This window comes from Lissotriton vulgaris, chromosome 5 (assembly GCF_964263255.1).
Source record: "Lissotriton vulgaris chromosome 5, aLisVul1.2, whole genome shotgun sequence".
Lineage (NCBI taxonomy): Eukaryota > Metazoa > Chordata > Amphibia > Caudata > Salamandridae > Lissotriton > Lissotriton vulgaris.
In genome coordinates, this window is record NC_141693.1 from 743,330,298 (window position 1) to 743,358,130 (window position 27,833).

The following is a 27,833-nucleotide window of genomic DNA, read 5'->3' on the forward strand; positions in this document are numbered from 1 at the left end:
AGTGCTGTCTCCATGGAATGATTTGCACGGAAGCCATGTTGGGTATTATCCAGGATGTTGTAAGTTTCTAGATAGGATGTTATCTCCACATTCATGGCCTTCTCCAGCATGTAATAAAACTAGTGATGAGATCCACACCAGACCGGAATCTCTCTTGCCGTGACCACCAGGAGGAATAATAAAGAACCTCACTGTTAATGGTAACTACCTCGGGAGGATAAAGCGCCGAGCCGCCCTGCCGGGCAGATTCCCGACAGTGTACAGCGACCTCTGCAGCGAATGCTCCGTCCACTGAATTACCCTGTTCAGTTCCTAAATGAGGTTCTACCTTCGTGTTCCCCATTGCCTGAGGGAAACAGCAGCAGAGTTGAGCGGATCACCTTTTTAAAACTGCAGGGGCCACGACACGGTGAAGGACCACGCTCCCTGACTCTACAGCGGCATCAGCGGCATCTCTGGATTACTTTTCACGTTTCCCGAAACACTCGCTGTTGGGGGCATTGAGCGGCCGTGAGGGAGGCTGAACTGCATAACCCACAAGTCATCTGGGCCACCCCCTTTGATTTTCCCATATTAGTAAGACTTTTTGAAACGTGTTTAATTGTAATTTTATTATCCTTAAATAATCGTTTTTCATTACTGTTGTATTTTAGAATCCCGTTACAAACATAAGGATTAGTGATCGGCCAATGGCACATAAAAACCAGAAAGGGAATAAGCTGGGGAATAGGGGGGTGGTTTAACTGGCACTTTAGATGCATTCATTACAACAGCAGCTTCTGCATTGGAGAAGGAGATAGTCTTAACTGAACGTCGCTTATCCCTTGATCCTACGTTTCTGAGAAGATCATCACTCGGGGGGATAGCATTAGCCCTGTCTCCCGACCGACCACCTATCATCAGTACCCAACATGAGATTAAACCCCAGCATCAGCAAGATCCTTCAATTATACTAGATATTAGCGGGGCAGACCCAAGTATTGATTCTTTCATGGTTTATCCCAGAGTGGTCCCTGGCACTAGCAACAGCCTGCAAATGGCGAATAAGTCAACGATTGAACAAATTCCATCAGAACGTGTGCTGGATTCTGCCCTTAATCTAAAGCGCAACCATGGAGGAAACCAACAGATAGGCGGATGCACTAAGAAAACAAAAGTCGCTTCACCTAAATGTAGGGACAAGGTGACCGAGGACAGGATTAACAGATCTACGCAGGCTGAGAATACTGGTCTTAAATGCCATAGCCCCTTTGATGATATAGTAGAAATACAACACAATGACGACAGGAGTAAAGAGTGATCGCTAGAAAATATCGAACACCTGGTTAAATCCTTAATTTTGCCCTTAGTGGAACGAACCAGAAGGATAAGTGAACAGCTGGGAGCACTTGAGACAATTACCCAGGCTAACTCTGTAATGTTAAAGAAGTTGTTGGATACTAAAAATTCGCAAAATAGCACCACCACACCACTCATAGACAAACAGTTCTCATTACCTAGACAGAAGCCAGGACAAGGAGGTAAAGAACTACCAAAATCAGTTAGTGGTAAGACAACAGGTAGGGCCCCCCAGGCAGTTAGACCTGTGGTAAGCGGAGGTCAAGCCGAGGGCCAAAAAGATAGATCAATAAAGAGGCTGGAGAAAGCAGAAATTATAGTGGAAGCGGACAAAGCTGTGTTAACTAGAAATAAGGAAAATAGGACGAGAATTGACCTCCCCCCGGATTCATACCCATATGTCATTGTGTTGCCTGGTGTCCCTGAGTGGAAGCATGATAGGGTTGAAAACTTTCATGAACTAACAAATAAAGTCATGTTCTGGTTAGGAAGAAATCGACCTCTTAGACCAGACTTGCAAGGGGAAATCTTAAATGTAAGGAGAGTAAGTTGGTTGGGTTACCAAGCAAAGGATATTGAAGGAGACTGTATCATTGTAAATTTTAGAGATCCTCGAGTGGTACAGTTTATAAGTGGCTTTCCAAATTATGATAATTCCAGTGGTATCTTCTCCTTTGATTTAAGCTACTTTTACCCATCGGCTTCTGTCGCTTTTGGTGGCCAGAGGCCTTCCAATTTACATCATGGAAGTAATAACCTCCGATTAGGAAACCGACTCAATGTAACTCAAAAGTAACTGTTTTGAACCCCTGTCAGGGCTTGGGGGGTGGATTGACCAACAAGGGAGACCCTTAATAGCACTGAAAACTCCTCGTACCCTTTATTAATGGTTAACCAGGTTAACTCAGATTCCCCTGACCAATTATGTTTAACCAATGCTAGCAAGGAGTCCGTACATATTGATATGACTGGCAAGATAACCATGAGGGACTTAAGTTTGAGTGAGGCGATAGTGGGTAGTGATTTGGGAAAAGGTAGTGAATTCCCCTGATGATATTAATAGCAAGAAAAACGACAAATGGTCGATTATCTTCTGGAACATCGCCAGACTTAGAGCTAAACTAGATAATCCACTCTGGGTTAAACTTATTAATGAACACAATGTCATATGTTTACAAGAAACATGTGCCAAGGAAGTGTATCATCTAAATGGTTTTAAAACAATATTTACCCCTGCTATAGGCTCAACATACGGCAGAGCAAAAGGGGGGCTCTGCACTTATGTTTCAAATTGTTTTAAATGTAAAAGTATGGAGATTTTTTATAATAATTGTTTTTATCACATAGTTGGTCTGCATATGAATAAAACTTTCTGTATCCTGATCGTAAACCTATATAATAATATTCCATCAGTAGATATTCTTGCAGTTTATAAATCCCTGAGATCTGAACTTAACTGTCTAACCTGTAACGAAAGTAAAGAATTTGCTGTTATATGGGGGGGTTACTTTAATTGTGCCCTTTGCAATAGAGATGAAAAGGGGAACTGTGGCCTAATGGTGGACAGGGAGTCTACACTGGCACACTTTGAACACTCGGTAACGGGGGATGTTGTAAACGAAATTTTGTTTATGAATGACTTAGGTTTTGCTAACAAACTGTGTCAGCCAGAGGTACCCTTTTCTGCCACTTTTATGGGTAGAGGGGCATCCTCAACAATTGACTATATTTTGATCTCCTCATGTTATGGTGATAGTGTTTCCAATTATAGCACGATGGAAACAACCCTAAGTGATCATTTCCCCATTAGGGTGGAAATACTAGACCCATGCGCTGTCCCTATTACTGACGATATACCCGGGTTGAACTCGAGAGATAATGATATCTCAAGACCGAATGGATACCCTTTAAAGTGGACCAAGGTTGTACCTGAAGAGTTCCTGTCTAATTTAATTAAGGCCTGTAAAACGTGTTTCAGTGTTTGCTCGGAGATGGGTGCTGATAACACTGAAACAATTAATAGTTTTAGGCAAATAACAACATGTATAAAGAATAGCCTATGGGTCGAAGTAAAGAAGCCAAAAAGAAAAAATAGGGGCTGGTTTGACTCAGTGTGCACCAAGGCATACTCCAAGCTAAAACGGGCCTTGAGTAGTCACGCTAGAGAGCAGAAACAGATCAGGGAGCTTGGTAAAGCGTATAAAATTGTGCTAAAAAAGAGGAGGGTCATGTTGAAGAAGGAAGCATGGGAGGCATTAATTGAAGCTTCCCAACTGAAAGATATGACAGCCTTTTGGAAGGCAGTTAATGCACCATATTTTAAGGACAACACCAAGGCACGGTTGGAGATCGCCATCTCTGAAGATGAATGGGTGAGCCATTTTGAAACTCTTTATAGCACCCCGGCATCTATTGTAGAATCACTGAGTGAGCTGATTTTTTTTTTTTTTTTAAACCTTTATTTAACATTTGCACACATATACAAAACCGGGCCTACAACCCCCAGGGCTGGCCGCTAAGCAGTTCAGTATAGTATCACATTCAGTTTCAAAGCAATTGTCCCTGGGGATCATAGTAACTCAGATTGCCAAGTACAATGGTTGAGAGTGCAGTTCGATGCAAAACAGGATAGGAGGTTTTCATTTTCAATATAAAATAGAAAGGATCAGGTATCATATAGTGTCTCGGACCATGGGAAGGAGGGCGAACAGGAAAACGATGCGTCCATACCAAGTTCGCTACCCTAGCAATCAACGGCGTTTAAACATGCGACATGAGGATAAACAGCACATTATTAATATCAACACCGTCCTTGTTGTCCGCCCCCCAGCGCCCAGGCCCCGGAGAGGTCTAGGCACAGGTGTAGAGATGAGGTTGCAGAGAAAGCCGAACCCACTACACTAACCCGGAAAAGAAAGGAAAGAAAGGCAAGAGAAGAGAAGAAGAAAAAGAGGCCATAGAACAAAGACAAAAACGAAATACCCACCCCCACACCCCCCCACCGTGCACCCCTGCAAATGACTACGGCCACCCCCCACGCAGCGTGCCTGTCGCCCAGCAACCAAAGCCCGAAATATAGAAGAAAGGGAAAGAGAAAAAGGTAAGAAAGCCCCAATCAAAAGGGGAAATCGGAGGAGGGCATAATACTACGGACTCCCGGTTTCCTTCCCCCAACCTAGCCAACCCTGCCCCGGAATCCGTTAGGACAGTGAAACAATCCCGTCAACCATAATTTCACCTCGAGAAGCCCAGACAAAGATCTCAACCCTGACCCCTACGATCAAATGTACTGAAATCTATAATTAAGGGAAGTCCCTTAAACACAATGTCCCATAAGTCGGCAGAACAGGAGCGCAGAGATGTTGATTGCTGGTACCACCATCGCCCCTCCCCATATCCGAGGCCAAGCTTCGTCTCATCCACCATCTTGAACGACCGAGGGGGAGGGGGATCAACAAAGTCCAAAACCGCATACAGTTCAAAGTAGAGAGTACCACAGTGGGGACGTATAAATGTTCCGAAGGGTGCAGGATCGAAAGTTCCAACAGTTCAATTGGGTGTCCAGGCACATTCCAGTCTGGCAAATCCGACACAACGGGGGCAAACACTGTTTCCACCGCCGGGTCTAAATACACCTCCGAAGCATCCATTACAGAGTGGGCTGGCTGCCGGGTCGCAAGCGTCGAGTCAGGGGCCGGTCTCGAGCATGTGACTTCATCCATCGCAGACAACAAGGCGCGAGTCCGAGCTTTAATAGTGCCCTGAAGCGCCATAAGTGCCTCCATCACCGTTAACAAAGACGGGCCAGATCGAACCCGCTCCTTTAAACTTATTCTGCCCTCAGGCATGGTGATCCCAACGGAGAGGCGCCTTCTCCGGGGCAAAGTGGAACGGAGCAGGAATAAGCAAGGAGAAAACGGCGGTCAGCGAGCAGTGGTACGCGGCGAGGCGCCGATCCGGGGGGCTCGGCGTTATGGATGCCGGATCCCCCGTCAGGGACCCTCACAAGACAGTACCTTGCGTCACTCGTCGCCTTAATCGCTACAGGGCACCAGGCAGCTGATGGTAGCAAAACAATCGAGAAAAAGTTCGAGTGAACCAGAGACCGGGCCCAACCGCATGCAGCAGTCCGTTGTTGTTCAGCTCGGACCCGGCAGGGCCAGCACTAGTGATCCCGGCTTCCCAGGCCGGTTAGGCCTCAGTACGTTCTTCGACGTATCTTCGCTCCACGGCGGCGGAAAAACTCCGGGATTGCACCACTGGAGTGTGGGACGGATCACCCACACGGATCTGGTTCAGGTAAGCAGGATTGTCAACAGGATAGTGAAGCGTAGGACGGAGGTCAGCGGAGCCAGGAGACTATGCGGCCATCTTAGTTGGTGTCGTAGCTCCTCCCACCGAGTGAGCTGATTGAGATGGATATGATTAACTTGACTAAGAGCAAAGAGGGGCTGAACTTTACCCTAGAAGAAGTAATCAAGGGCATTAATTTATCCCAGGGGGGCAAGGCACCCGGTCCGGATGGCGTCCCGGTGGACATTTTTAAAAATAACATATCCTTATGGGCGCCATTGCTTACAAGAACTTTTAACGCTGCCAGCTCGGTGGGACTTGTCAGCACTTGGTACAAGTCGATCATAGTACCCATTTTTAAAAAGGGCGACAGGACTAGTTGTGTGTGCTACCGCCCAATATCTTTGCTTGATTTGACAATTAAAATCATTGGTAGGGTCATCCTAAAAAGGTTGCACTTATGGGCAGGGGAGCACAAGATTATTAGCGACCTACAATATTGCTTCAGAGAAGGAGTTGGGACCATAGATCAATGTCTCAACCTTTTTATTCTCCTTGATAAATATACTAAGGCCAAGAGAGGCAGGATGTTTTTAACCTTTGTGGTTTTGACATCCGCCTTTAATTGTGTCACCCATAGTAAATTGTGGCAAACTTTAGTTCGTTTGGGTGTTGAGGACAACATTATCCAATTCCTTAGAGAGTTGTACAATGGTGCCAGGGCCACGATTAGATACGGCAAAAGAGGGGAATGTACTAGAATGTTTAACATTGCGAGGGGAGTGAGGCAAGGATGTGTCCTTGCCCCTTTCCTATTTAACATCTATATCAATGATTTAGAGAAAACCTTGCTGCAAGACTGCCAAGACATGCCTATGGCATCAAATCGTCAAATCCCTGCACTTATCTATGGAGACTATGCTGTCCTTATGGCAAGGACCCCCGTAGCTATGCAAACAATGATTTCATCATTTACCACTTTTATGACTAACTTGGACCTGAAGGTTAATAGTGCTAAAACCTTTTGTATGAACTGCGGCAGAGGAGCAAATCAGAAAAAAGAACTATGTTTATTGGCTCCAAACCATTAGAGCATACTTCAACTTTCCCTTATTTGGTAATATTGTTTGATAGTACAGGCCAGTGGGCAGTGCAGTCAAAAGTAGAAACTTGCTATTTGCCAAGTCAATATTGGCCCTTAAGCTATTTAGTAAAAAGATGGGGAAGAAACCAGTCAAGGAGCTCTTGTGCATATATAAAGCTAGCTGTGTTGCAGTTGCAACCTATGGGGCGGGAATTTGGGGAGATGCTAATGTCTCAACCTTACAGCTAACCGAAAATGGCTTTCTGAGATACCTTCTATCTATTCCTGAGAGTACGTCCACCCATAATTGTCACACTGTACTCGGTTTGTCCTATTTAAAAGACATCATCAAGGTACAGCCGGTTCTATTGTGGCATAGGGTATGGACAACTGATTTATGCCATTTGAACCATCTCATTTTGGGGGATGCCCTGAAATTGGACTGTGTTCATCGGGTGAAGTGGCTGAGATATATCAAGTGCTTTCTTGTTAACATCGATCACCTTGACTATTATGATGACCCCCTATTAATGACTCAGATTACTGCTAGCTCACTCAGAGCGTTACCTGCGCGCTGCGTGTTTTCTTAGTGGAACTGCTGCTAATCTGGACTTTTTAAACCACCTCGTTTTGTATTTTATTTAAAATTTAGTTTGCTCAGTATCCCCTGTTTTTAGCTTCCAGCCCCCCACTTGCACTATAATAATATCGAAACTCACCGCTGTTGGGCGGGCCCTCTTCCCGGTGTTTGTTTGAATCTTTGGCGGCCATATTGGGGGGGCGCCATTTCGGAGGTCTGACGCTCTAGTCGTCATAAGGACACTAGATGTCTTTTAAAGGGGGTCATGCTGACGCGCAGCGGGGACGCCGGATTTCCGCCGGAGTTACGCCTGAGTTCAGCCCGTCTGCGCCCGTTCGCGCTGAGGACGGGCTGGACACAGGGGACTCCCACCCTACCCTACAGGTAACAGGTGTCTACTCTTCTCAGTAGATGTTGGCTCTTAAGCCATCTTTTCAGGCCTGTCATCATAGTTTTTCTCCGGAGGGCATACTACGCTCCTCCCTTTGCCATACCTGTAAGTTGGTCCCTCTGCCCTTCACTTCCTCTAAGAGGACACCTCAGACCTTGTCGGCGTTACAGAGCGCCACTCAACCTAGAAAGGGCTTTCTAGTTAACACTAGGTCACTTATTAAAAACAATATCGCCTTTCATGAGTCTGTGACTGATAGACAACCCAATTGGGTGTTTGTGTCGGAAACGTGGGCCTCGGACTCGTCAGGTCATGATTTACTGTTGGCGATTCCTGATGGCTTTGCGTTGTATAGACAGGATAGAATCAGACGTAGAGGGGGGGGGGGCTAGCAATTCTTTGTAAAGCTTTCTGTCCTGTACTATAAAAGCTCTGTCTGAGGCCTCGGACCCCTTTGAGGCTCTGTACTTTTTTATTCTCTGCTCTCCTTTGGTTTCCTTTACAGGCATCCTTATTTATAGACTGCCGGGTCCTAGAGTCAGTTTCAGCTATGAGCTCTTTAGAATTTTAGAACGCTATTTTGGTAAACCTCACCTCACCATTCTGGGGGATCTAAATTTTCATTTGGATGATCTGGGGGCTAAAGACACTTCCACGCTGGTTGACTCATTGGAAGAATGTGAGTTACCCAGTTGGTGAACAGCCCAACCAATCGGGCTGGCCACATCCTGGATGGTGTGTTCACCAACGACCCTAGACTCTCAGCCGGTCCCCCGTGCCCCTGGTCTGGTCAGACCACTTGGCAGTGCCTCTTGAATTAGCAACCTTCCCTGCAGAGATGTCTATGCCGGGTGTTACTAATAGAGGTCCCAAAAGGAGCTACAGGAATATTACTAACGAAGCCCTTGCTCCCTACATAAGACTTAGCGGGTACTCCTCTTCGAGAGAAGCTGGAGAGGCGGCCCGAGAGCTTGCTAATTTCATCATTAAAGCTGTTGATGAGCTAGCCCCCGCATCTCTTCAATACTTGGCACGGCGTAAATCTTCAGCTCCCTGGTTCACGGAGCCGTTAAGACTTCTGAAACAGAGCTGCAGGAGACAGGAGAGAAGATGGCGAAAATCCTGGGACCCCACCGAAAGAGAGGCACATAAACGCCTGCTGTGAGAATATAATGCCAGAGTAATTAAGGAGAAACAGGAGTTCTTCTCTAATCTCACTACATCCCTTACCTCGCCTAGGGAACTCTTTAAGATTGTGGACTCTCTATGTTCCCTTCAAGTGCCTGATCCAGTTGTGGGCTCACAGGAGTTGTGCAACAAAATCTCAGAGTTTTTCCATAAAAAAATCGAGGACATCTATCTTGCTCTGGAAACTCAGAGAAGCACTTTGGGGGATCATTCCTCCCTAGCCCTTGCCAATTTAGAGTCCTGGTCGAGAGATCCCACCAAGACCCTCACTCATATCCCGCCGCTCTCCCTGGACGGGCTTGATGTCCTGTTAGACAGGACAAAGTCGGCTTCCCCTCTGGACCCCTGTCCTTTGAAAGTTTTGAAGGTATGTAGGGACACCCTTCTGCCGCCTCTTCTCAAAGTGATGAACGGTGCCATGGCTCAGGGTACCTTTCCTTCGGCCTGGAAAAAGGCGATAGTGAAGCCCCTCCTTAAAAAGCCCACCCTGGACCCCGGACAGCTTAAAAACTTTAGACCCATATCTCTGCTACCTGCCCCGGCAAAAATGCTTGAATCACACCTGAATTCTCATCTATCCACTTTCCTGGATTTTGGGGGTTCTTGGATAGCTCCCAGCATGGATTCAGGAAATCCCATAGTACTGAATCGGCACTTACTATGGTGGTGAATAACATTTGCCTGAAGGTGGATCTGGGTCAAACCACTGTGTTGGTCCTACTTGACCTTACAGCAGCGTTTGATTCCCTGTCTCCCTCGACTTTAATATCTCATCTGAGGGAGGCAGGGATAGCGGGCCGGCCTTGAGCCTTCTGGACTCTTTTTTACATCTAAGAGAGCAGAGGGTCATGCTCGGAGAATTCCTCTCCCCTGCTAAATCCTTGCAGTATGGGGTGCCACAGGGGTCGGCCTTGAGTCCGACCCTATTCAACATCTATGTGGCCCCTCTTGCTAGGTTAGTAAAATCGCTGGGGATGGAGGTGGTGTCATACGCCGATGACACCCAGATCATGGTGTCCCTGGCTCACTCTGTTACTACATCCGCGGTCAACTTTAGGACATGCATGCAGACAGTTGCGGAGTGGATGATCCAAAACTCCCTAAAGTTGAACGGCGATAAAACAGAGGTCCTGGTCTTTGCAAAGACCAGGATATTTGGTCTAGCGAGTGGTGGCCTCCTTCCCTGGGAACCTGCCCCACTCCCTCCCAATCGGCCAGGAATCTCGGCGTTATATTTGATACCTCGCTGTCCATGACTCTCCAGTTCAACAGAATGGTAGCCACTTGCTGGGGGGTCATCAAGATCCTTAAAAGAATCCTTCACTATCTGTCCACCCAGGCACGTAAGCAGACTGTGGTTGCATTGGTGGGTTCCAGTTTGGACTACTGCGATGCACTTTATGCAGATTCTAACAAGGGCCTCATCCAGCGCCTTCAGGTTGTGCAGAACGCGGCCGCGAGATTCGTTCTGGCACTACCTAATGCATCCTCTGCTACAATGGCCAGGAAGAGCCTGCATTGGCTTCCCATACAACAGAGGATTTCATTTAAGCTCCTGTGCCTGGCCTATAGAGCTCTCTCGGCTGGTCCTTTGGATCCCTTGGGTTCCCTTCTAACCCGCCATGTCCCTAGTAGGGCTCTCTGATCCTCTGAGATGAATCCGCTTGTAGTTCCCCGCGCGAGGAAGGTCAGATGGGGTAGTAGAGCATTTTCCATCGTTGCCCCTCGGTTATGGAATGCCCTCCCCTTGGAGATTAAGGCCCAACCGTCTCTGGCCCTCTTTAAAAAAGCGCTCAAACCTTGGTGCTTTATCAAGACCTACCAGTAAGGATTCATATTTGTTCCATCTAGCATTCTCTTTTGGTTAGGCGCCTTGAGGCCCATTGGGCTTAGTAGCGCGCTACAAATCAGATTTCATTCATTCATTCAGATCCCGAGAAAAGTAACTTATTTAGAGAACTGCAGGGAAAAAATTTAATTCACCAAAAAATCTGTGATCTCTCATCTAACACCGCAGGTTATTCAACCCTATCTAACCCTGCAGATGAAAGATCATGTAAGGTTCCTACTAATTCGATTTAGATTTGGGATCTTATTTAGGCTATTAAACGTTCCTGTTACTAATGACTGGTCAAGTGGTATTAGCAAATACCCCTGTGATGATTTGTCCACCCAATCGGATATACATATTTTATTCTTTTGCAAATTTTATTCAATACCAAGGAAAAAGTGGATTATCCGCATATTAGGGTGTATGAACCTAAGACAGTGTCGACCTGCCTTCTTAGCAATTCAGAAGCTTGACGATATATTTTCTGTGGCGTCTGTTTCTGCCTTTCTTAACAACGTTTTTTATTCGCGGAAATCCATAATTATTTAAATTTTTACCAGTATTGAGCCAATGATGCTTATTTGCTTGTTTTTATCTGTATTAATTGTGCAATTACAATGGATGTTATATATGTTGTGATTATAAGAACTTTTATGGTTATATATGTAATATAACCGAATAAAGTCTTTCAATATGAAAAAAAAATGGAACTAGTTGTTTGACGAAAGAGAGCGCGGTTCTCCATCAAAGCTTAATCCCAATAGTATAACTGACAATTTATTATGTTGTTATGTGGAATACCTATTGTGATGGCACAAAACTTAATACAGTAAATAAAATCGCTATTGTGTGTCTTGGACAACACTACTATGCATTGATGAGACAGGCCAAGAATGATACACTCCTGTCACCCCTCAACTTTACATAAGTAATTACTGTATATTTAATAAAGCAGAGGTGTACTCTTTTCTTACTCTCCCTCAGTTTCTGCTTTTCTCCCTCCCCTTCACCCATCACTCCTTCCCTTCTCTCCAATCTTCCTTCACTTTCTGCCCTTCATATGTGCTTTCTCTTAATCGCCACCTCCCCTCATTAACTGCTTTTCATTGTTCAGCTTTCCATCATTCCCTTCCACTCTACTCTCACACGCTGCCCACTGTCTGCTCTTCTTCCCTTGCCTTTCTCCACTTTTCACTTTTCCTTCTCATCACGTTCCACTCCAATCTTGCAATCCCAATCTCTGCTTTCCACATCTCTTCACATTCTTTGTCTACCGTATCTATCTTTGCCTTCAGACTTCTCTTCCTTCCTCACTCTCCCTTTTAATTTTTCCTTCTTGCACATATGTTTATATCCACTCCAGGAATCTGCGTTCTATCTCAGGGTCATAAGTTGAAATCTTGGTGTGGCCACTCAGTCCTTCATCTTTAGATAAAATTAGTGCAATTAAGCTGGATAGCATGGTCAATTCAGTGTCAAGGCCCCCTCTGGTAAAGATGTGCTTTACTGAAATACAAGAAGTGTTTCTCCCTCCATCCCTTAATTTCTTCCTTTCACATTATTTTCTTTTTTCCTCCTTCTTTCATCCATTACTTATTTATTTCCTTACTACAGTACTCCTCTTCCTGCCTGCATTTGTACCAGCACATTTTCTTTCATTTGCAAAGATGCCTCAAGCCCTCAAATGACCTTTTCTAAAGCTCTATTTTTTTAGATTTACTCACATTCTCTAATTTGAGTTCACTTTTATGTTGTTGTCATAGGCTTCCTATATGTTATATTATGTTATATTGATGTGTATAGCGCACTAATCACCCAGGAGGGTATCAAGTGGTCTGGGCAGGTTTGTACGTGTGAGGTGCCTGAGGTGCTTTTGTGAAGATCTGGGCCATCAGCTACTTGCAGAACCCAAGAAGTGAGGAGGAGGCTCTGATGTGTTGAGACTTTTGGATGTGGATGGAGCCAATAAAGGAAGTGGATGGAGCCACTGGAGGAAGTGGGCGGAGCTGGGGAAGTGGGTGTGGCTCTTTAAAAACTGTGAGCACCTGCACTTCATATTTTACAAATGAAGCACTGAGCCCGCCCTATAATCCGCTAAAAATGAGGGCACCATGTTCTTGCTCATGGTGGGAGGCTATCACTATCATAGACTGGAGCGGATCTGTAGCAGGCCAGTGCTGTTCCACATTGGTGTATCTACACTTCGCAAGCAAATCCGTCATGCACCTGTCACATCGGCTCGGCACACTGGATCTGCACTTTTCCCAGTGAAGCCAAATCGATGAAATCCAGCACCGATCAGCCAGGTTCCCCCTCCCAGGCCCACACTATAATGTTGTTAGGAAATCCATGAGCTGCTCCCTCCAGGAAGGAGCCTCAAAGCAATCCAGAGCAGGAAAAATGAGCAGCAGGACTAAAGCGGCCCGATCCTCACGTAGTCCTCTCCGGATCACTAGCGATTGGTGGCAGCCGCTCCCGTCTGTAAGCCAGGAGCAGCAGTGCCACAAGTATAGCAGCAATACAGTGGACCAGAATGGCGTTCGCAAGAAGGGCCCGCAGTATTGTGGCCCTGACCGCTGGTGCTCGCTGCGATAGCTCGCTCTCTAAGCAGGAGGCTCCTCAGAGATGCCCACAGCAGACCTGTTTATTGCATATTATCCCAAAGCGGGAGTGGCATAGGCTGTATCCACAGCAGGAGGGGGGTGCCAGCAGAGTTGCAGTTTCCTATCTCCGCAACGGCCGTATGACCAACCCGGCCGCAGCTCAGAAAGAATTGTCTCTGCAGACCTGCAGTCAATGACAAGTTCCCTCCGGCTCCGTGAGCACTAGCAAGTCCAGGCACCTCGGTGATCCTGCCCTGTCTCACCGGATTTAGGAAGCGATGTCCCAAGTGATTAGCAGGCCTGAGACCGATCTGAACCTGGTCTCCCTGCCTGCCACAGCGCAGCACAGGCCTCACTACGGCAGTCAGTCAGGAGCAGTTACCGCCCTCGAGCTGGATCCCAGGAGACGAGAAAATGGGAGCAACGCGTCCAGAAGCACTTCTGCGCCCTCCAGCAAGGCAAGCAAACGTTATTCAATGTCTGGTACTACAGAATTATGCAGGATATAAAGCCGCATAATGGGAGCTTTACACAAACGCTGCCATCTTGGAGCCAGGCAAGCACCCCCCCCCCCCCCAGCTGTCTTTAAATTTACTAACTTATAAGCTGGTCTATTTGGTGCTATTACATCATCAAGTTGTGTCAGTGAATTACAATGTTTCAAAATTTGAGAGAGACCCCTTAGCAACCAGGGGAATAGGGTACTTTTAACAGTAAAGATAAGTCTTCCCTCGGCACACTGAATCCCGAAATACAACCAAAATAGTTGTTAGAGCTGCCCAAACTATAGCCACTAGATCCCTTTGCTATCTAGTACACTCACACGAAGTAATATAGCTCATTGTTTATTTTCATTAAAAAAACAACTCATTGCGCGCCTACAATAAAACCACATGAGCAATTTCATAAAATACAACTTTGAAACACATAAAGATAAAAAACATAATCAGTTAATATTGACATTCGTTGGCTGAAAAATGGAGAAAAAAAAATGTACACAAAAGGGAGAGACATACTTTTCAGAGAAGAGCTTTTTAAACAGGTGAAGGGGACCAGCATGGTGGCCACTTGTGCCCCCAGTCTGGCCTGCCTCTATGTGGCTAACTTCGAGCGTAAACATATCTATAATGAAGTGGCACCATATGTTGAAAACATCATCCACTGGCACCGTTTCATAGACGATATCATTTTCGTCTGGAACGGTGCCAGTGATGAGGTAATGAGCTTGACTGTGTTTTATTATTGTTCGACTGACCATTAGCACTGGATGGATTGAGTACTGAGCTGTTGATATGGTCTGGGTTGTAGGGCTTTTTGATGGGAACTGGGTCAAGCACATACAAGAGGATGATGGACGGAGTGCTGAAACTTTTCAGACACTCACCCCAGTCACAGATTTGGGTTGAATCCATCATTGTCACTTCACCACCCCAGTTCAGACACAGCCATCTGCAAATCAGTCTTGATCCTGTTCCTCATGGGGCCAGTCCAGCCCGAACTGCCAAGCCAGGTCTTCCCTGGACCATAAACAAGTATCCTAGGACCGGTTTTGGGGTAACACCCCTCATCAGCCTTGGTATTCTTTAATAATACTTCACCTTCCTTCTATGCAGTTCCACCAATGCACTTCACTTCATTGATATAGCTCTCGCATTTTTCCATTAGGCCTCTATCCCTAGACTTTAAAAAATAAACTCCTAGAGGACAAGGAATGGAATTACACATTGTTGAATTAAAGAATACCAAGCTTCACCTACTTTTAAGAGCATGGCATCGTAATTCAGTGTGTTCTTGTCGTATTGAGGGTGCAGGGCAACACCTATCACTGAGAATTTCTGTGAAGTAGGTTCCTGGCGACTGAGGTTGTATAATCCCAGTATGATGGATAGTGTGTTGATTCTGGAACATAAAAGGAGACATTAATTTTAAGTAATTTTACATTTTATGGAAACTAAAGAGTAATGTTTAGAAACATACGGGTACAAGCAGTGTGCAGCTGTGAGAACCCACTGGGGGCTTACAAGAGTTCCCCCGCAATAGTGTCCATTTGGGCCCTGGATTGAAGCCATGAACTTCACTGAATTCTTTGCCACCTTGTAACCTCCAATAATCCTGTCTTCAACATTTTCTCCTAGAAAGAAGATAAACCAACAAATAATCAGCACCTCTAGAGTATACAGGTAACAAAGACACCCTATGTGATATCTCACATCTCTTTGTAAGGTTTGACCTGTACGATGCTTGCCTCAGTCATGAATAATATATTGTATCCTATCCATTACCTAATGGAGCTTTAGTTGTTAGAAAACTGCTCTCCCCCTTTAAACATAGTTAAATTGTCTTATCACTTAATGGCATGTATAACTTGCATAGAGCCCCTAGAATATGGTGTAGAAAATGCAGCCAGGGCCTGGAAACTGAATGCCACCTATGAACTTTAGCTCCCATTGTCCCATTCACAGGATTGGCCTGTACAATGTGCCTTCATGCCTACCATGTATAGCCTAACTACATTAGCCTAAAAAACGAATGTTAAACATGTCAATTAGGCCCTTATTTGTGGGTGTTAAATCATGCTTTTAATAGTAATAAATCACCCATAAGTAAGCCTTGTCACCCATAACACACAGTCCCTGATATTTAAAAGTGGAACATGTGTTAAATTAAAGTTAGCATGTTCCCCCAGTGACTAGACCTCAAATGCTATTTTCAGTAGCAAGGGTGTAGCTGGATGCTAGAAAATGTCAAAGTACAGATTGGAACATGTAATCTGTAACTTTTGATAGAAAATGACCGAAATGGTCATTCAACGTTTTTTTCATATTTATTAAAAGTCTGATTCACTGGCGAGGTTAGATTTTTTTTCAAATGGCAATGCCTTTTTTAAATTGAGTTTCACTTCACATTAACACTACAATAACAGTGATAAAAATTCTCTCTATGTCCCCATCATGAAAGTGAGCACTCAATAACCATTACAATGCATAACAAATTGAAGATCAACTTTACACTTTGTTCCTGCTATCCTGCACCTTCCAGAACCAGATCAGGTTTTGTTCTTCACATTCAAGCAACTTATTCAGTGTCTCCACTATCACCTGGTACAGATTATTTTTTGTCCTTTAAGTGTTTGAATTCAATTGCTATAGGATCCTACTCCAAATGTTACGTTGAAGCTGATTATGCACCCTGCACTCAGCAGTGATCCACTTCAGAAATTCTTTTTCCCTGTGGCGCATGTTAGAGAGTGCAGTTTGCTTCCATTTTATCCCCAAAAATGTTTTTGCTACTGTCATCCCTAATTCTATTATCTTCACGGACTGTTTCGTGTTTTTAGTTCTGGGCAGTGTACACCAAGAGACATGTCTGAATGTTGTGCATGTTCGCATTTGTTAGTATTCTCAGGTTTGTGGTGACGTAATTCCAGAAATGTCTCATGGCCATGCATTCCCACCACATATGTGTATAAGAGCCAGTAGTCATTTTACATTCCACCAAGCATCCGCTTTCTCCGGGTTCATCTTCCGGAGCATCACACACTTATATTGGATACGTTTCAGTCTTGCTTTCAGTGTGACTGTTTGGCAGCTTTCAAAAACGGTGTACCACAATGCAGCCTCTAATTCCTCACCCATGTCCCTGTGCAAGTGATTTATAAGGCATTATATTATTTTGTGTGCCTGTGGGATCTGTACTCTGTAAATAGTGGACAGCTTCCCACTCTCCACTAGCGACAACACCAGCGGTTTGCCCTGTGTATTTCAGGTTCCTGTTGAAAATCTGATCATACCTTCCATATTGTGGCTGCAATCCCTGCATGCATTAGGAAAGCAGTGGGGGGAGCACCATCTGTCACTGAAGGCAGGAAATCCTATCCATGCTCCCTTCATTGACATCCTCCACCTGTTTGGGTTTTTCCCTCTCAGTCCCCTCCCTTACAAATCAGGGCAAGTTTGGGCACAGCATTGTTCTCTCACAGTTCTAACTGTGGCATATACATGCATTTATGGCCTTCCAACTTTGTTGCTATGAGCCATACTGCAACCAGTGTTTGGAGATGTATAGGTGTATGCCTGAGCAATACCTGGGTATTAACGTGGTGGGCAATAATTCTCTGTGGTCGATTACATTCTTCAGCAGTTGGCTTACTGGATCTAGTGTCCCTTAATTAATCCAGGGGACCACATAGTGCAATTGTTTTGCTTGGTAATGTAGTGTATTTCCTATATTCCCAATAGGCTCTGTGCAGTGGAATAATATATCCTATAGATTAGATGTAGGACTGAGGTCGACTAGGTATCTATCGAATATAATAGACTTAATTGTATGTGCCAGCTAGCTCAGAGGCCAATAGAATCTTGCTCGAATTTACAAGAAGGGATCAGTCTCTGGCAACCGCATAAACATGACAACTTTGTTTTCCCAAGATAAAACGTATCTTCAGAGTTGTGGAAACAATAGATAGATATTTCACTCAGTCAATCGTGCATGCTTCGTTTCACCAGAGGTGCAGAGAAATAGATAAACAGGCGTTTTCAATAAAAGTATTTATTGAACAGTCTTCTTTCTGAAGGATAAGAAGTGAACTGCTACAATTGTAACACTGTTTGTAAAATATAATGTATACAGTATACATAGTAGAATAAAATAATACTGTAAGAGCATTGTATGGTTCCTAAACCATATATAAATACATACATAAATAACAGAGTCTAAAAAGTACTCAACTGGTGCTTCTAAAATACGCCTACCCCGGTGTACCTAACCTAAGCTTAGTACGAGGGAAGAAGTAAGTGAGGTGTAGCATAAATGTAGTATTCTTTTGCCAAGAATCTGCTCAAGATTTCTCTAAGGGTCTAATCAGCTCCGTACCTTAGTTATATCACTGCACCAAAAACGCCAGCGATTTTACGGACTATCTCGCACCGCTGACAGCATCTCCAGCCCATAGACCTGTGGGTCAGCGAGAGAGATCAGCTCACACGTCCGACACGTCCAGTCGTGCGGGCGCCATCTTGCCTCTCCAAACAACAGGAGCAAGTTGATGTTCTTACTTGCTGTGTCCATTTTAATGTGTTTTAAATCTATCAGCTTTCCAAAACTTAACACAAGAATGAGCCATAGCAGCAGGTAAAGTACACCTAACACAATTCAAAGTTCAACCCATGGTGAAACTGTATTTGTAAGCTCTTGACCAAGTTCCTTTACTTTTTCCTTGAAAGATTTGTTTTCTGTCGTAGTTTCCGGTTCACTGAGATCCTCAGAAAAGTTATCAAAGTTGATAAAATAACCAGAGGCAGTTCTGTCAATTGTTGGTATCGCATCTGGATAATTAGGAATCGCTGGAGCTGTTTTTTCCCTTGACATGTTTGTATAGTCAGATGCTACATCATTGTAGACGGGAGTTTCTTGACAAACTGTTATCTGGGTTTCAAGAGGCACAAGTTCCATCGCTTTATTGCAGAGTCCTTCTTTTCTCACTTTAGAATCTTCAAACGTGATGAGTCTTTCAGTTTGAACCTCTTGGATAGGAGCAAGATTTGGTCGTCTGCTACATCTTGGGAGTCTACTGGGCCTACTACTTATTATCGGCCACATGGTGCGGTTTTACCAGGTCAATTGACACAGACCGGTTCTCCTTTTATCCATCAAGGGGCGGCAGTAGTACTGTTCTTGATCCGTGGATTGCTAGTACGGGTACTGGTTTTCTGTAAGAAGGCCCAAATTTCTTCTTGTCCGCTATTTTCTCCCTGACCGGATCCCCAATCTTGGGAATCCAGACAGGTTTTGCTGGGACAGGTGGTTTTTCTTCAGTGGTCGTTGGATTTTTGCTGGTATTGCTTAGACTTCTTCTTTTTTCATTTAAGTCCTTTAAAACAGCCAAACGATCTTTGATGTCAAAGGGTTTTTGTTCCACCACTGAAGTGTGACGATCGAGGTCTTCAACCAACATTCGAGTACCAAAAAGGATTTCATATGGAGTGATTCCACCCAGAGAATTTCTTGGCAGGTTATTAGGACTACGTTGGACATTTATTAGATGTGTGACCCACCCATCATGCAAACCTAATACCCTAGCTGTCATAGATTGTTTTATGTCACGATTTTTCTCTCCACGACCACATTTTCCTCAGGATGGAATGGACACGTAAATCGCAATGCAACGCCCAACCTGGCCATGACCTCCTTGTAAGTCCTAGAGCTAAACGCAGGACCCATGTCAGAATGCAGCGTGCCGATTGCGTATGTGCCGATTAAGACTCGCAAATCTTTTATAACAGTTTGGGCGTAAGCTGAGCGCTGAGGCCACATCCGAATGAATCTCGAGCATGAATCCACTGCGACCATGATATATTTATAGTTGCCATGCCATTGTAAGGGACCACAGTGGTCCAGGTAAACACATGCTAGTGGTTTATCTGAGATCAGAAGGGGTGTCTGCGCCGGGCGTTTCACTGTAGGAACTTTCATTTTATGGCATATTTCACATTCCAAAACATAGTTTCTGGTTTGTTTCCTCATGCGTGGCCACCAGTATTGTTGTTTTAATAACAAAACTGTGGTGGAAACACCTGCATGTGCAGAGGCAAGCCCTTCATGTGCCACTAAAATTAACCCTAACCTGTGTTCCATGTTTGGGATTACTCTATCCCCCACTCCAGGGATTCGAGCAAAAGGAACATTATTCGCTTCAGTTATATATGAGTACTTGAGTGGAAAGCCCTTCGGTAGTGTTTTACCGCTGTCTTTTATTGAAGCAGTGACTGCTTGCATTATTTCGCTGTCTATTTTCGTTTTCGAATGAGTAATTACAGCTATGGAAGCCGTTTTTACAGCTGTCTTTGCAGCTTCATCAGCCAATGAATTCCCTGCAACGTGAACGCCATCACGCTGATGACTCAGTGTATGAATCACGTGAGTTTTTTGTAGTTCTTTCAGCAAAAGAGCTACTTTTCCCAAAGCATTTTGTGCTTGGTTGTGCCACCTTTTGCGTCTCTAAAACCATTTTGAATGCAGGTCTGCAGATATTCATTGTAAGACTGGACGCAGTAATACGAATCGCACACTATGAGTGTGGGGAATTCGCGATCGGTATTTTCAAGCGCCATCTTGAATGCCTATAGTTCAGCTCGCTGAGCTGTACAGTCTCCGAGAGATTGAGTTTTTGTGACCATAGGTCTGAATTTACCATCGTGCCAGCAACCTTTAACAATCGTGCACGCAGCACTATAGGCTTGTTTACCCCCAATTTTGGGCTGTTTTGATCCGTCCATATATATTATACAGCCGTGATGTTCTAGAGGTAGAATTTCAGTAGGCAGAGGACATTCTTGTTCATACTGGAGAAATTCTTGTATCTACAAGTAAGGATTAAAAACGTATTCAACGTCTGTTGCAGCAAGAGAATTAACCCATTGTATCCATCTTGGATATAGAGCTTTTGCATTTGGAATGCTTGCCTTCGTCACTGCCTCTAAGACAGGTACAGGTGTAACGACTTTAATGTGTTTACCCTGTGCGAGGGCTCTCTCCTTTGCTACAGCAGTTTGAACCGCTGTCAGAATTTTTTCTGTTGAAGTGAATTTAATTTCAGCTTGTGTGTACAAGTGTGATTTGTAAGCTATTGGTACCTTTTCACCTTCTTTAAAGGTTAGGTATGTGAATCCGTATCTCCCTGGGATGATTCGGATAACAAGGTTGCGTACATTGTCACATGTTTGTAAGTGTGTTTTTGCCAACATGTCTGTTTGTACTGAACTCAAAATTTCTGTGTGTTTTTGAGTCCAATTATTTGGTTTGAAATCAGGTTTGAATAATTTGTAGAGAGGCTTAACCCTTTCTGCGTAATTTAAAATGTAAGTTCTTCCGAAGTTTAGGAATCCTAGAATTTACTGGGTTTTTCAGTGTTTTTGGAGTTTGGAGCAGCGCACATTTTTCTAAAAAGTTTGCTGCCAGGCTTTTGCCTTCACTTGAAAGTTCGTATCCCAGGAATAGGACGTTGAGGTGGGCAATTCTGGACTTTTTAAAGTTGAATTTATACCCTTCCGAGGCGAACCCAAGTATTATGGTGTTCACCCTTTTCAAGTGCCTGTCCAAATCATCATCTGTAAGGTAGATGTCATCAACATAGTATAATGCCTCATCATCATACATTTGTAGTAACTCTGTTACTCTGGCTGAAAATAATCCTGGACTATTCTTGAATCCCTGGAGGAGACGACAGCAGTGTTGTTGTGTCCCCATTATTGAGAAAGCGGTCAAGTACCTGCTTTCTGGTGCAATGTTTTGACAGAAGAAACCGTTTGAAATATCTAAAGTAGTTATATATTTCTTCCTAACTATATTATTCATCTGTGCTGCACTGTGTGAATTTTGTCCTGCAAAAGTTTTGCAACAAGAGTTTAAATGTCTGTAATCCAAAACTAGACGATATGTTTCATCTAGTTTGGAGACAGGAAACAAAAGATTGTTCATTGACTAGGTGAATGTTTCAATCACCTCTTGGTATTCAAGATGATCTAAGATCTCCCTGACTTGTTTTGTAGCTTCCTTCTTTACTGGATACTGCCTCTGAGCAGTAGGTTGATTTTTTAACTGGAGAATACTCATCCCATCCCACATGATTTTTATATAATGCTGGAGTCTGGGCTACAGCCCATTTTCTGGCCAAAGGGTTATTTTTTATTAATAGGAATATGATTAGAGAAGGCTGGCATAATGATCGCTTCGCCATGTGGGCACTCCCTGACAAATTCATGTGGTCGGTCTTTTTCAGCTAGAAGGATGTCATAACCTTTAGATAATTTTTCCCAAAAGAGGGCTTTTATCTTCCTAGTTATATCCCCCTCTATTCGGAGTGTTACTTCATATAACGTATGGGGTACACTGACCCTGGTGTCGGCAGTTTCAACCTGAATGCATTTATTCAGATCCACTGTCTCCAGATGATCTTTCAGGATCCTGCGAGCTATGGTGACCTCTGCTGCGCTATCCAGCATTGTCTGGGCCTACTCCCCATTCTTGAGTTTTGTCCTCAAGGTCCTCGGCATGTCTGATTTTAATACTTGCTACCTTCTTTTTGGAGAATTGAGTTTTCTTGTTTTTTGGAACGTGTTGATCGTCTTTGGACTTCACGCGTATTTTTTGTGTTCTGATCCTCTTCTTCTTTCAGATTTCTGTGAGGAAGTCTGAAAGGTACGAGAGGATCATGTATCAGTATCTTAATATCTATCAGGTTTTCTTAAATGCTTCATATTTCTAAGGTTATATCTCTTTTCAGAGTGCTCCTTTTGAGGAGATCTACCTCTGGACTGAGAGTGCTTCTTTTTAGCAAGTGACTGTCTACTACTTTACAATTTCTTTTTAGGAGTAGTTAGATTGTTTTTGATAAACACTTTTTCAGGATTTTCTGTTCAGGTGTTGCAGGTTTCCCTCCCAAACTATCTCTTCCTAGTTCTTCATAGGATTTTTCAATAATTTTGGAAAGTTCATACGGTTGCTCAGTAATATCAAGTTCTTTTAATTTTTGGCAGATTGCCACTGATGCTGCTTCACCTTTAATATTAGCTAATAAAATAGCTGACACCTGTTTGAAATCCTTCAGTAATTTCATACCAAGATTCAAGGCTGGTTCTGGTCCATATTCATTTTCAATCTGTCTCAGACCGTCTGATATTACCGCCATATACGGGACACCATGTGTTTTTGTGTAGATTGAAGCAAGACTGTACCCCAAGTGTCACAGCCCTGTGTTGCAATCCCCATTGATAAACAGATTGTTAGAATCCTGTGTTTCTCATGGGGTGTACTATTGGGAAATACTGCCTCTATTTCAGTAATTTTCTGGGCTAACCAGAATGGAATTTGTTCCCTTTTTGCGGGTAACTTACTGATTACTGACTGTATAGTCTGTGGTGTGATTTTGTTTGTGTTCACCTGATGAGGGGTGTGCTGTGGAATTCTTATAGCAGTTTGGACTGTTAAGGTCTGCATGACATATTGTACCAATGGTCTATGTGTTTTTATTAGTTGTTTTAGCTGAGCTAACAGTTCCACATCTGACATTCTTTCAATATTAGGATGTGGTGTATAGCTGGCTTTTACAGGCCATGTAGCTCCTGATCTACCTAATGGATCGAGCCTGGTAATGTGATGTTGATGCTGTAGGGTGCCATTAAACCAGAGCTGATGCTCTTGGTAAGTTTGTGGAATTTCAACGTCCTCGAAAGGAACATATTCGGCTGGATGATCCTCCATCTTGTAGAAGTGGAACACATGTGTTGTTGGGTTTGCCTGTAGAAAGACAATCCATGAATAGAATACCTCTGTCTGCCGATATTCATGTGCCTTTATGACAAATATAACCGTACCACCTCTAGGTGATAGGCCATTTTCTATAAGCTTTATAGCTATGGCTTTTCTCACGTTTTCCGGAATGATTATAGCATCCGAGTCATTTTGTTGGAGATCTGTCTCGTTTAAACCCGGTTGGGTGGCAGTTCTTGCAGCTCTACTGCCCCCGGGATTATCCTCGTCTGACATTTTGTTAAGAAGTTTTGCAGAGCAAGTTTCAAGGAAATAAAGATATGGTGAACAGTATTTTGGAACACTGTATCCTTCAACGTTGAACAAACCAAAAACTAATACATAGGATTTTTCGTCCTACTCAGTTTAAGGCAGATATTTTATCCGTTAACCCACTCCAGACGTCTATTGGAGTTTTTAGGGGATAAAGGGGTCTCTGTGAAAAGCACGACTGGGTTACTAGTATCTAGCATTAAATTAGTGCCTTACCAAACGTTGGGCGCCATGTAGTGTAGTTCCTATATTCCCAATAGGCTCCGCGCATTGGAATAATATATCCTATAGATTAGACGTAGGACTGAGGTTGACTACGTCTCTATCGAATATACTAGACTTAATTGTATGTGCCAGCTAACTCAGAGGTCACTAGAAGCTTTCTCGAATTCACAAGAAGGGATTAGTCTCTGACAAACGCATAAACATGACAACTTTGTTTCCCCAAGGTAAAAAGTATCTTCAGAGTCGTGGAAACAATAGATAGATATTTCACTCAGTCAATCGTGCATGCTTCGTTTCACCAGAGGTGCAGAGAAATAGATAGACGGGCGTTTTTAATAAAAGGATTTATTGAACAGTCTTCTTTCTAAAGCATAAGAAATGAACTGCTACAAGCGTAACACTGTTTGTAAAATATAATTCATACAGTATAAATAGTAGAATAAAATAATACCGTAAAAGCATTGTATGGTTCCTAACCCATATATAAATACATACATAAATAACAAAGTCTAAAAAGTGCTCAACTGCTGCTTCTAAAATACGCCTACCCCGGTGTACCTAAACTAAGCTTAGTACGAGGGAAGAAGTAAGTGAGGTGTAGCATAAATGTAGTATTCTTTTGCCAAGAATCTGCTCAAGATTTCTCTAAGGGTCTAATCAGCTCGGTACTTTAGTTTAGAATGGAGAAGGCTGGTCTTGGGACTCGAATTCCCAACAACCCGCAAGGGTAGCTTGAAAACACTGGAGCTGGATTTCCCGGCGGAGAAAAGACAGCGTCTCTCTCAGTGCGTCTGCTGGAGGGTCGGCTTCCTTCGGCACTTGCTGTAGCAGGGCGCGTCAGGCAAGTAGATAGTCGAACTGCTCCAAGCCACTGTGTGTTTGCTTGGGCAAGTGTGGGCATATTTATACCTTGAAGGTGCCGAGTTTGATGTATATTTGGACATAATAACGTCATCAAAGAGTCTCAGTTCTTTGAAAACACCATGAGTTCTTGGATAGATCTGTTGTGGTTCCGCCCACTCAGCATGTGCACTGCAGGAACGAAGTGAAGAATGCACCAATCCCCTCTGCCTGCCCAAGTGCCACCTCACAGATAAAACAACTGTGGGCGCGCGAATGGACCTGAAAAGAGGGTGGTATTGTAGTGACACCCAGTCTTCCACCCTGTAACAGGTAAAAGGACACTGCTCCCGTCTCCTCGCCTCTGCACCTATGCACACAAACAAGAGGAAGTATACATCACAGACTGTAAAACAAACGAGAGAAACCCAAAACCCCCTCCAATGCCAGTGAACATGCCCTGCCACCACAGTCACCCTGCTTACCTATGTGTAGTGTCCGGAGACACGGGGGCAAGGGATGCCTAGGCCGCGAAGTGGGGCCTAACTATGACTGAAACAAACCACGCAACACTGACTGACAGTTAGGGCCAAAGACCACGAGCGGTCTTCCGGACGTTTATTTATACTCAGGGGCTACCCCGCCCCTGAGGCGTATGCGTGCGTGTGTGCGTACGTGTGCGGGCCGGGTGGCTCCATTACTACATCCCTCCAAACTCACAGATCAATAGTCCCGGCCATGAGATGTCTTTGATCAGTTCATATTCCATGCATAGTCTTTCAACCTTTGGTTGGGGGTCGGATTGGGTCGCAGGTGATATCTTTGGCTTTGACGACTTTCCAGACCTCCCATCTCCGCTGGTTGCTCAGGACGATGTTGATCATTGTTCGAGGAGTTTTCGGGGCTGATGTTGTGGGCCGGCTCGAGTCTCGGTGAAATCGGTCCTTCCTCTTCTCGTGGGGCCGTGGATGACTCCTCGCGTACTGGCTCCTGGTCTCCGTCCTCCGCCTCAGATGCAGAGCCGGCGTGTCCCCCTTCGCGAGAGACACGTTTGAACCATGACACGTTCCGCGTCACAGCTCGTGTGCCCCTGGATGCGGACACCATGGTGCCGTGCACATTCACGATCTCCCACACTTCCGGTTCAAAGGCTGGGTCGTATTTTGAATGTCGGTGTCTGTTCTTGAGGATCACTTTATCACCAACTACTAATGACCTGGCTTGGGCCTTCCTGGCCTGGCTTGCTTTGTCGTTTGTGCGCTTCCGTCGTTCTTGGGTGGCTTCGTGGTTTATCTCTGGAGGGCACCAGGCAGGTGTAGCTGGCACGCAGTCTCTTGGTACCTTCTTGAATACCAGGTGCGCCGGAGCGCAGCGGGTGGTCGAGTGGGGTGTTTGTCGATATGCGCTGAGGAACTGTGACAGGCACTCTTCGGCATCCTCCTTCCTTTCCACGCCAATTTGCAGCGCGCGGTTTAATGTCCGCATAAATCTCTTGACTTCCTCGTTTGCCTGGGGCCATTGCGGAGTGATTTTTCTGTGGTGGATGCCCCGGGCGGCTAGGTATGCTTGGAAGTCTTTCCCCTGAAAAGGAGGGCCATTGTCCGACCTCACTTCTTCTGGCAGGCCTACCATGGCGAATACTCTCTCCAGGGCTTTCTTTACGTGGTGGAACGCTGTGGAGGGTACGATCTCCACGATGGGAAAACGAGAGTGGGAGTCAATTAGGACGAGGGTGTGCTGTCCATCCGGGAATGATCCGAAGTCTACGCTCACTTTCGACCATGGCTCTTTACAGGGGTCTTCGGTGACCACAGGGTGGGGAGCAGGTTCACGGCCGGTGATGGTGCACGAATGGCAGTTGCCAACCTCTTTCTCTACCGCTGCGTCCATGCCAGCGAACCACACCTTGTTGCGCAGACGTCCTTTAGTCTTTGACACCCCCTGGTGACCTTGGTGTGCGAGGCGCATGACTTCCCCCTGTAGCCTTGCAGGTACCACGATCGCTGTCCCTCGGAGGATCACCCCATGGGGTCCGACACTCAGTTCACTCTGAGCCCTCCAAAGTTGTTGTCTTGTCAGCTGTTCCTGGGGCGTGAGGGCGCTGACTCCATCCAGGAAGTTTTTCAAGCTCCTATTTGCCAATGTTGCTTTCACTTTGAGGAGGCACTCGTCTTCATCCGTGGCCTTCCCGATGTCTTCCAGCGTCAGGGCCACTGGGCAGGCTTCTTGAGAGATCATTCGGACGTATTCCTCAACGTCTTCCACATCGCTCATAGTTTGGACCGCATCGGAGGTGCCGGGGTGTCTTGATAGGAAGTCCGCGGGATTATCGGCTCCAGGCCGATAGATGACTTCGAAACGGTATGTTTGGAGTTGTACGGCCCATCTCTCAATCCTGGGTGGGGCGAGTCTAGCTGTTCCCGCAAACAGAGGCACAAGGGGCTTGTGGTCAGACACTACTTTGAACTTGTGTCCGAACAGGTAGAGGTGAAAATGCTGGCACGCCCATTTGATGGCCAGTGCTTCACGTTCAATTTGGGCGTACCGCATCTCCGTCGCGGTCAGTGCTCTGCTAGCGTAGGCTGTCGGCACCCATTCGCGTGCCTCTGTCTCCTGCATGAGGACGGCCCCCAGCCCAACGGGACTTGCGTCCACAACGACTTCCGTGCGCCGGTGTGGTCTGAAGTAGGCCATGACCTTGTCGTCGATTAGCGCAGCTTTGATTGCCGCAAAGGCTTCATCTTCCTTGGCGGTCCACGCCCATGGTTGGCCCGATTTGGTGAGGGTGCGTAGTGGCTCGGAGAGGGATGCCAATCCAGGGATGAAACGGCCACAGTACGTGGCCATCCCCAAGAAGCTTCTGACCTCAGTGGCTGACGTAG

The 27,833-nt window shown here is 45.1% G+C and overlaps 1 protein-coding gene across 2 annotated transcripts in view; it reads right to left on the reverse strand.

Annotated features, from left to right (window-relative positions):
* LOC147711485 (trypsin-like) overlaps window positions 1-27,833 on the reverse strand; it is a 524,589-nt gene that overhangs the window by 449,616 nt on the left and 47,140 nt on the right. The window contains exons 3-4 of one of the 2 annotated variants that reach the window (XM_086920188.1): window positions 15,286-15,439; window positions 15,066-15,207 (exon numbers count right to left, since the gene is read on the reverse strand). The exons of the other annotated variant lie outside the window; for it this stretch is intronic. Coding sequence (XP_086776314.1) covers window positions 15,066-15,207; window positions 15,286-15,439 — 296 coding nt within the window. The remainder of the gene's footprint in view (window positions 1-15,065; window positions 15,208-15,285; window positions 15,440-27,833) is intronic. 2 annotated transcript variants of the gene reach the window in all.